Here is a 9,529-nt window from a genome sequence, read left to right on the forward strand (position 1 = left end):
TCTCACTTCCTTTTCCTTCTCTGCTTTCCCTCTGGTCCTATCGATAAGGGAAGCTGTAGCTGTATTTCTTGTGACTTCCAAAAGAACCATCCACCTCAGGGAGAAGATCCCTCAGAGGGAAAGAGCTCCTGAGGTTGTCTCTAGCAGCAGAGATGACAGCCTCAGGCTTCCCTCTCTCCTGGTGAATACAATCCACTGAGCCTGGCTGATGCAACCCAAGTTCTTCAGGGTCTTCACAAGGTCCCGGCGGAACCTCTCACCCACAAAAACGTAGAGAACAGGGTTCAGGCAACTGTGGAGAAAGGCAATGGTTTGAGTAACCTGGAAGCTGATGTCAACGTTGGTGGAGACAGCACAGCTGGAGATGAACATGGCATAGGCATCGATGGTCTGCACCAGCAGAACGCAGTTGTAGGGGAACTGAGATAGGACGAAGACAGTAAGCACAGTGACGGTCACCTTCAGGGCCTTGTGCTTAGATGACTTCTTGGCTTGTATCAGGGTGTGAATGATGATGGTGTAGCAGCAAGCCATGACCACAAAGGGGAGGAAGAACCCCAAGATGACCTTCAGGGTCAAGACAGCTGACTTCAATTTGGTACTCTTGTCACTAGGGTAAATCATGGTGCAGATAGCAATTCCATTTTCCTTCTTGACTTGGCTGTACAGGAGTTCCGGGATGCAGAGTGCAGCCGCCATCACCCAGATAGTAAAGCAGACCATTTTGCTGTACAGAAGCCTTTTCTGCCTCCACATCTGCGCTCTCATGGCCTGAGCGATGGCGATGTACCTGTCGACGCTGATGCACATGATGAGCAGCACGCAGCTGTAGAAGTTCATCTTGTACATGCTGTTGACCACTTTGCACATGAAGGTCCGGAATTTCCACTGGTCAGCGGCAGCAATGGCCCAGAAGGGAAGGGTGACGAGAAAGAGAAGGTCGGCGATGGCCAAATTCAACAGGAACATGTCGGTCATGGTCTTCACTCGTGTGCAGTGCCAGTAGACAAGGATGACCAGACTGTTGCCCAAGGTACCCACGATGAACACGAGCCAGTACAAGGGTGGGAGGAAGTGGCTCGCGAACTGCCTGACATGGGTTTTCATACAGAAGTGGTCAGTGAAGTTGAAGTTCCCGTAATCTTCCATGGGAAACATGGTGTCGTAGCCATAGTCATCTGACATATCAGGGATCACGCTCTGCAGGGAGACACAAGACAGCATTAGGTCAAGGGCAGGCTTTGGAGGTTCCCTCTGATGGCAGAGGCATGGGGCCCTTGAACCTTCCAATCCCCAAAGGCTGTGATAAGACAAAATGTATGAGTAGGAGGCAGGAATTCTGAGAGCATCTTCTTGGATTGGAAATGACTTACTTATTCAACAAATGTTTTGAGCACCTACGATGTGGCAAGTACTGGGGACATGCTAAAGAGTCAGACCTGGTTTCTGCTCTCAAAAAACTTAGAGAGGAGACACTCAAGCCAAGGACCAGTCACAGGCTGCATGACAGATGCTCTGACGGGGTGGGAAAGAGGGTCTGGGCCACTGGTGGGCAGACTTCTATCAAACTAAGTGAATGGTTCTGATTGTCCCTTCTCCTCTCTACTCTGCCCTACTGAAAAGGTCCCCAGAGGCTTTTAAACTTTTCTCCATCCAGATTCCCCTGAGTCTTCTGAAAGCTGTGGATCCTCTGTTTGAGAGGCACCAGTCACACACGCACCCACTTACACGTGTGCACACACATGAACACACGCACATATTCCTACACCCTCCTGTACATGCACACACAAGAACCAGGACAAGCTACATGATTTCAGGGTCCCTTGTTCAAAACTTGTTAAGAATTTCAAGATAGCAGAGCATTCGATCAAGCAAGTGACAGTTCTAAGCATGAGGCCCTGTGCCACAGTAGGGAGTCACACGACCAGGAAACCAGCCCTCACTTGCGTGCGCACGCACATCACACACACACGTATTTACAGACACGCGCGCACGCAGACATGCCTACATGAATACACACACACATGTACACACACACACTCACATGTACACACTCACATGTACACACCCACACACGTATATGCGCACATTCAGACGCATGCGCACACAGCCTCACAGTGCACACGCGCGTGCACCCCTCCCCCCCTTACAACTTCAATGGGTTCCTGGCTCAAAAGCCTTCCCAGAACCCCCGCTGGAGGAAGAGGAGCTAAAGGCTGGAGTTGAGAACCCAGAGATGGAGCTCTTGAATCAGACTGGGACAGAGGGAATGGAGGAGAGGGTTGCCTGGTGGAGGGGAGACTCAGTCCCACATCTGACACGTTCCAAGGCCTCCACTTACAAATTCTCACATGCTCTCACTTCCCACCAGCCCCCCTCCCAGGGCTCCCATTAGGGCCCCCAATCGCGCCAGGGACCACCAGCTCTCACTCCCTTGCCTCAAGGCACATGCCTTGCCAAGTCTCATCTCTGCCTTCATTTCTAATCCAGAAATGCAATAGTTATTCAGTTCATCTAGAAGCATTTGGACTAGCAGTAACCTCAGTTCCCCAGTAGGTTTTCAGTTTGTTTTAAATATTAAGTATTTAATGCCAGTAAATATTTAAGTAAAAATAGTTTCTGTATTGAACTATTCGTGTTGAAATAATAAAATATCTTCTACCAGTCTTATTTTAGCTGGGAGTTCCCCTTCTCACGCACATTATAAACTCCATCTATTTCTAATAGCTTCGACCAACATTTCCCAAACCATGTTTTGGGTGGAACACTTGTAGTTAAGTAGCTGAGAATCTCTGCTTACTGTAGCACCTTCTTTGAAATTCACAATAATCATGAGCATATTAAAGGCTCTGAGACGTCCTGCAGAGCTTGTTTTTTTTGTTTTGTTTTTTTTAATTAATTTATTGGCTGTGTTGGGTCCTCATTGTTGTGCATGGGCTTTCTGTAGTTGCAGAGAGTGGGGGCTACTCTTCATTGCACTGTGCAGGCTTCTTATTGTGGTGGCTTCTCTTGTTGCAGAGCATGGGCTCTAGGTGAGCAGGCTTCAGTAGTTGTGGCACACAGGCTTAGTTGCTCCGAGGCATGTGGGATCTTCCTGGACCAGGGCTTGAACCTGTGTCCCCTGCATTGGCTCTGAGAAGTCCTTCAGAATCTGTTGTTTTGTTTAATAGTGTTTCCTAAACTTACGTGAGTGTGGAATCTGTCGTGTGTGTGTGTGTTTACTGAGTGTTTATGAGTGCTTATTAAGATAAGCACACTGTGAATAGCGATGCTGCTTGCCTCCCTGCCTCACTGGGGACACACTGAGTGGGCTGATAAGGTGCAGTAGATGCCAGGAGGCTGTGGTCTGCTGAATTCTGAAGCTCACGCCAAGAGCTAAAGTGATGGGTCCATTCTGTTTGGGCCCTGACTGGCAGGAAGTGCCGGAGGACACCCAGGGTAACCTGGACTACAATTAGGAAAATCTGGAATCTGGTCCTGATCCATCTCTAGTGTGTGACCAAGAGAAAGTACTATTGCAGAGAGACCTCTGGGGTCCAGATCCAGGAGCTGGCTCTTCAGAAGCCAGCAGCTGGGAACAGCCTGCTTCTGGGAAGAGCTAAGGAAAACTCCCTATTTTGTATGTGCTTTTTCCCCAGGCCTGCTTCACCCATTTTCAGCTCACATTTAAAGATTTCCCTCCCAGTTTTGACCGTTGCCTAGAAGCCCAGATCGTCAGGAGGACAGATCTTATGGGTGACTCATATTTTGGTGAAGATGCCAGGAGAATTCTGCCAAAGCCAGACAGACATGGGAGCCAGGCACCATCATGGCCCCACAGGGAAGGGCATCCCCTAGGAGGTGGGGTTTGAGTAGATTTTGAGAGGAAAAAAAGAACTTTCAAGTGGAAGGAAAAATATGAAAAGCATGGAGACCCACAAAAGTATCACTGTAGATTTAAGAAGTTAGGAGGATGAGCAGGTGTCAACTGTGAACCAACACAGTGAGTAAGCGTCAAACTGCTTTCGTAGAGGGTGGTTTTTTCACAGGGTCAAATGGCTTTAATAGACTCTCACATGAGCCTGCACCGAAAGCAGTGAGGCAGGGAGGCAGGCAGCATCGCTATTCGCAGATGCAGCCCAGAGGGTCTCGCAGAAGGGACCCCAAGCAGTCCCAGTGTCCCGGGAGACCCAGCCTTCTCTGTGGCCTGGTAACCAAGCCAGTGACCACCGCTCCCCAAGACTGTGTCCCGGAATGGGGACACTGTGTCCTGCTTGAAGCACAGGAGCACGTTTTCTTGTTGGGTGAGGGTTGGAGGACCCAGTGCTTCGGCACAGAATTATATTTAGTTAGGGACTCCCCAGGCATATTTTTTCTCAGTTCTTCCACGTGTTTCATTTGGTTATTCACATGAGTTTGGAAGTCATTAAAATATGTATTACTGCGAGGGGTAGTGAACAACAATGACAGAACACACACAGACAGGCAGGGATTGTACATACATCTTCTTTAACAAAACTGGGAAATTCTCAAAGTAAAAATACTGTAGAAAAAGAGGTGAATTTTCAATCCCCAGGCATATTTTAAGAATGATTGAATTCACACACAGAAAACCCCTGGCTTTGTATGAAGTTTGTCAAGACCACAAGGTAAGCCTGTATCATCCTTACAAGTTCAAAGCATTGGCCATCTTTATGCAGATGACAAAGGAAGAGTTCATGTCCCAGGCTAGGGGAAACCTGGACAAACCTGTTCACCTGTGTCAAGACTTGAGCTCATAGCTTTGTCCATGCCTGATGGGTAAATACCCTTTGGCTCTTAGACACAGGATCCTTTGAAAATCTCCCAGCAAATGTAAACGTCGATATTTACCAACTTACATACCAACTGTCAGAGCGCCTAGTGCACGCCAGAGCCGGTGCAGAATATAGGGCATGCAGGCATTTAATCCTTGACCTTCCAGGTAGGGGTGGGCCCCTCTTCCAGATGGGGGGCCCCTGGCTTCCAGGAGGAATTCCAGGGTTGCCAAGCCATTCCTTCCATCTTCCCTACTCTCTGAGTCCTAGAGACACTTGCTCTTGCTGGAGAAGCTACCCAAAAAGGCTGTTCTCAAAGTCTGGGTCAGAACAACATCTTGAGAGAAGATCATTGTAAGGTTTTGAAATCCACATGTTTTCCACCCCATTTTCCATCCAAGAGCACATGTTGGAGCCTCCTGGCCTGAGCACTGTGTAGAATGACTTCCCACAAGCTGCCCTGAGTTTATCCCGGGGTCTGCATCGAGATGGCATCTAAGGAGCTCCCTGTGCAGCCCACCCTCTCCACCAAGAGGGGACCTCCAAGGGCCTGTCCGTATAGCTCTGTGTCCTACTCACCAAGACCTAACCTAGACATTTATTGGGCATTTAAACATAAAAGAGATATGAAGAAAGGCTTTCACATCTCCTGAAGAACAGGTGAGGGATTTTTTCACTCATGAACCATATAAATTTTGTGACTTATCAGGATTCCCTTTTTAATTGGGAAGCTCAGTCAAACCAGTAGCCCAATTATAGTAACCAAATAAGACCCTTTGACCAGCACTGTCCAATAGGAATATAAGGCGACTCCGGGTTAATTTTGCATTTTCTAGTAGCCAAGTAAAAGAAGTAAAAAGAAACAGGTGGAATTCACCTTAATAATATATTTTATCGGAACCTAGCATGTCTAAAATATTATATAAGCAATATAAAAATTATCGAAATATTTTACATCCTTTTGTTGCGGAGATTGTTTTCAAACTGAGCAAACTGTCCACTCACGGGGCATCTTAGTTGGAGCGGCCCCATTTCAAGTGCTCACGGGCCCCACGTGGCTCGTGGCTACCTCACCGAACAGCACAGCTTTAGGCTGAAAACCCAAGTTCTAACTCCTCCACTTGGTCTTTTCTCCGTATTCTGATCAGTTTCCTCTGACCCTATTTTAATGTATGTCCTTTCTTTTCTGTTCTCTTGTACGCACCCCAAAAAAAGTGCCTCAAGCCTGTTACGGAACCAGAGGCAGGCAGTGGGGACAGAGTGAGACAGGGTGTCGTCATTGCTGGGAAGTGCCCAGGCCCTGCTCTCTGATGGGGCTGACCGTTCTCTTCCACATCTTATTAGAATGCCTAGAAATTCTCTTACCTAAGGTTTCTCTTGCATTTCTTAGCAAACTGTGTGTCCTCAGACGCTCTTAGAAACGTGACATCCTTACCAACTACAGTACTACTTGGAGCCTGTGGTCCCCTGTGAGCAGAGGTCTGAGCCAGATCTAGAATCTTCTTCCAGTGTGAGGAGTGGCGATTCGCTGTCGTGGGCGGGGCCCAGACCTGGCCAGGACGATGTTTGTGTGAAAATGCCAGCCTCTCATTCCCTCCCTAAGAAAATGGCATGCTCCTCCTAGGCTTGAGAAACAGCTCTTTCCTTCTCGTTCCTTGCCAGTAAATACTGTGGTTTGTTCACCTACTCGACAGATATTTACTGAGCACAGACTACATGCCAGGCAAGGAAACCACTTCCGAAGGACACCATTCACATTGGTGATGGAAATAGAAATGGAGTAGAATGTTAGAAAGGTCCACGGCTCCTGCACCAGGCCTTGCCTGTCAAGCTTGAGGCCAGGCCGGGGATGGGGTGGGTGGGGGGAAGGTCAGCCTGGGTGCGGGGCCCTGACGGCTGTCCCGCAGCTCAGAGGTGCCCTAGACAGCGTGGCATCATGGGATGGCTCTGTTGCTCCCAAGGGGCTACTTAATTGGGGATTTATATAATTTATTTTGGATGATTTTTACCATTTTGATCAAGAAAAGAAGCACATATCAGGCATAGATCTGAGTAGATGAGAGGATGCGTCACGGCATGCCGACGGGCCAGCCTGGAACTCAGCAGTGTGGGGCCTTCTCCTCACGTAGGCTTTTGTTTCTGCTCTGGAAAATCTTTTTGGAAGGTTTTAGGATGATCTTTGGACGTTAGAGACCATCTTAGAGAGGAGACAGGCCCAAGGAACAGAAAGTTCCACCCCAACCCCTCAGCCACTGGGCGAGGGTCAAGGCCAGAGCCAGTCCTCCAGCCCCTCAGTCCCAGGCTGGGGCACTTTGAATCCCTCCTGACCCAGAGCGCTGCTCTCCACGTTCTGATGTCGTCAAAGTGGCCACAAACCTGAGCCATGGCATCTGAGTCCCACCACCTGAGCTGGGCCTCATGGAGACCAACCAGAGTGGCTTTCAGGTCCCCTGCCTCCCCCTTCCCTACTCCGGAAAGACTGTGGGCACCAGAGGATGCCTGTGGCTTCCTCAGCCTAGAGCAGCCGGGAGCTGTCTCGCTGGGACAAACCTCAGTGCACAGCGGGGCAAGGGGGCTGCGCTGCCTGCCGGTGCCCCCAGACAGGCTCTACCCACCAGGCCCCGGCCCCCAAGCCTGGGCAGGTGTGTCCTCCTCCCCGCAGGAAAACCTTGGCCCAGAAACAGCAGCCCAGGCAGTGAAGGTTGTATAGCTGCTGGAGCAGGAAGAAGGTCTCCAGAGCTTTCCGAGGCTTCCCTACCAACTCGTGTTGTCTCTGGAAACCTTTCCTCCCCACAGCTCCAGGCCCCTCATTCCCGCCTCTGAGGAGTGCCCAGGGTAGAGGGCAAAAGCTGTGTCTCTCATTCTCCTTAGTACCAAGATGGGCATCTGGGGAGGGGAGGAAGACAGTCAGGGAGGGACTCAGACTCGTTACGAGCAGTGGGAGTTGGCAGGCACTGTGCCAAGGTGCTGTGTCCCCACCGTCGAGGAAGTGAGACGTCCAGACAGACTTGGACCTCCGTCTGTTGACATTTGCCCACAGGGAGGAACCGATGAAGCTGTGAATCTGAGAGCACCCTCCAGGGCTCCTCTTTTAGCCACGAGACCTTGAACCCTCCATTCCTTCTCCCAGCCTCAGTTTCCTTATCTGTAAGCGTGGCTCTGCCTTTACTGTGAGGCTGAAGGAACGTGGCACCCTGGGTGGTGATTGGCACATGGCCAGTCCTCAGAAAAGTGGCCACAGGGACATTATGGCTATTTCCCAAGGTCATAGCCACAGAGATCCCAGCTTGTCCCCATGTAGGTGGTGCTGGATACCTCCTGACCACAAAAGGTGGGTGCATTGGGGTGCATTTTTCTTCCTCTCTGGAGCTGCCTTGCAGAGTCTGAATATTTCCCAAGATTCCAGAGAATAAAACCGAATGACTGACAGTGTCAGCCCTTCCAGCATCAGGGACGAAAAGCAGATTCTAACTCAGGAGAAACTAAAGGTCTAATTCTGGTTAGAAAAATAGAGACTTACCTCGTTACTTCACCAGGTCCAAAATAATTGCCTCTTTTTGTTGTTGTCACAGAATACGCAATGATGTATGTGATACTAAACATCATTAGCATATGACAAATAACTTATTTGACATCAGCGGTGGCAACCACCAGTCTCCAGAGATGGTGGGAACCTGCCATGTACTGTGCAAGGACAGTTTGTTGGCTCCACTAAGAAGGTTCGATTTCAATACCTACGTGTAAAACCCAAATTCTCACTTTGAGAAAAACAAAATTAAAACCTTTAGATATTTTTGTGAGCATTTATGAATATAACAAAAGCATAGGAATTTGATTTGATTCTATAGTTAATTATATTTGACTATAAAATCACAAAGAATTCTCTGGTTGATGACTTTACTCACTCATTTTTGTTAGCCTCTTTGCCTCTTTCAGAGAAATATATACCATTACGTGTTTTTTGTAAAGGCTACATAATGTTAAGAAACAAAACTAACATGCCCATGGTGGGTCTTTTGAAAACAAACAAAATGGATTCTCTCTTGCCCTCTTTTGTCTGAATTTCAGAACAGACACATGGGACTAAGACATCCTAAAGATCATAAAACCCTCACCTATTAGTAAAATCTAAAATAGCATTTTCCTCTGTCCTCCCCACATACCCCAAAGCTCTTCTAGTGCTTCGTGTTTGCAGAGCCCTCTGTCCAGGGCCCTGCTCAGCAGAGCTCTTACCCTGGGAAACCACAGAGAAATCCTCCCCCCACAATGGATTCCTTCCCACTCCCCAAAAGGAGGCCCCAAATAGACTGCATTTTGAGGAACCCACGGGGTGTGGCTATACTCACTGTGACGTCTGTGAGGACCATGGTGGGTCAGATGCAGGCTTGCTTCTAGAAAGAGAGGGCAAAAATCAAAAAGAGAGCTGGCTCTTAACAGTAACAGGTACCTAAAGATGGAGATTAAGCATTAAATCTGTTTGTTCTAATAAAAAAAATCCCAAGCAAGAGTTAGAGTCCATGTTATGCTGATGTCAAGTCAAATAGATTTCAAGTCAGGTCTAGATTTCAAAATCATCTTACTTATTAACCTAGAAATGAAAGAAGTCTCTCCTTTGAGAGAGCCCTTCGGGGCCTTGACATCTTCCCAGCACATCCTTTATACCCTAGCCCTTTCTCTCTTGAATCAACTTCTGTATCAGGCGCCCCCTACCCCCAATTTATCCACCAAGTGACTCCTGAAGATGGCAAGACAGC

The 9,529-nt window shown here is 48.5% G+C and overlaps 1 protein-coding gene across 1 annotated transcript; it reads right to left on the reverse strand.

Annotated features, from left to right (window-relative positions):
* Positions 1-9,166, reverse strand: CCR9 (C-C motif chemokine receptor 9). Its single transcript, XM_057706159.1, has 2 exons — positions 9,122-9,166; positions 1-1,200 (listed from the first exon to the last, which is right to left on the reverse strand). Exons 1-2 carry the CDS (start codon positions 9,140-9,142, stop codon positions 112-114), a joined length of 1,110 nt encoding a protein of 369 aa, XP_057562142.1. The 5' UTR covers positions 9,143-9,166; the 3' UTR covers positions 1-111.
* Positions 9,167-9,529: the final 363 nt, after the last annotated feature.

This window comes from Hippopotamus amphibius, chromosome 13, assembly GCF_030028045.1.
Source record: "Hippopotamus amphibius kiboko isolate mHipAmp2 chromosome 13, mHipAmp2.hap2, whole genome shotgun sequence".
Lineage (NCBI taxonomy): Eukaryota > Metazoa > Chordata > Mammalia > Artiodactyla > Hippopotamidae > Hippopotamus > Hippopotamus amphibius.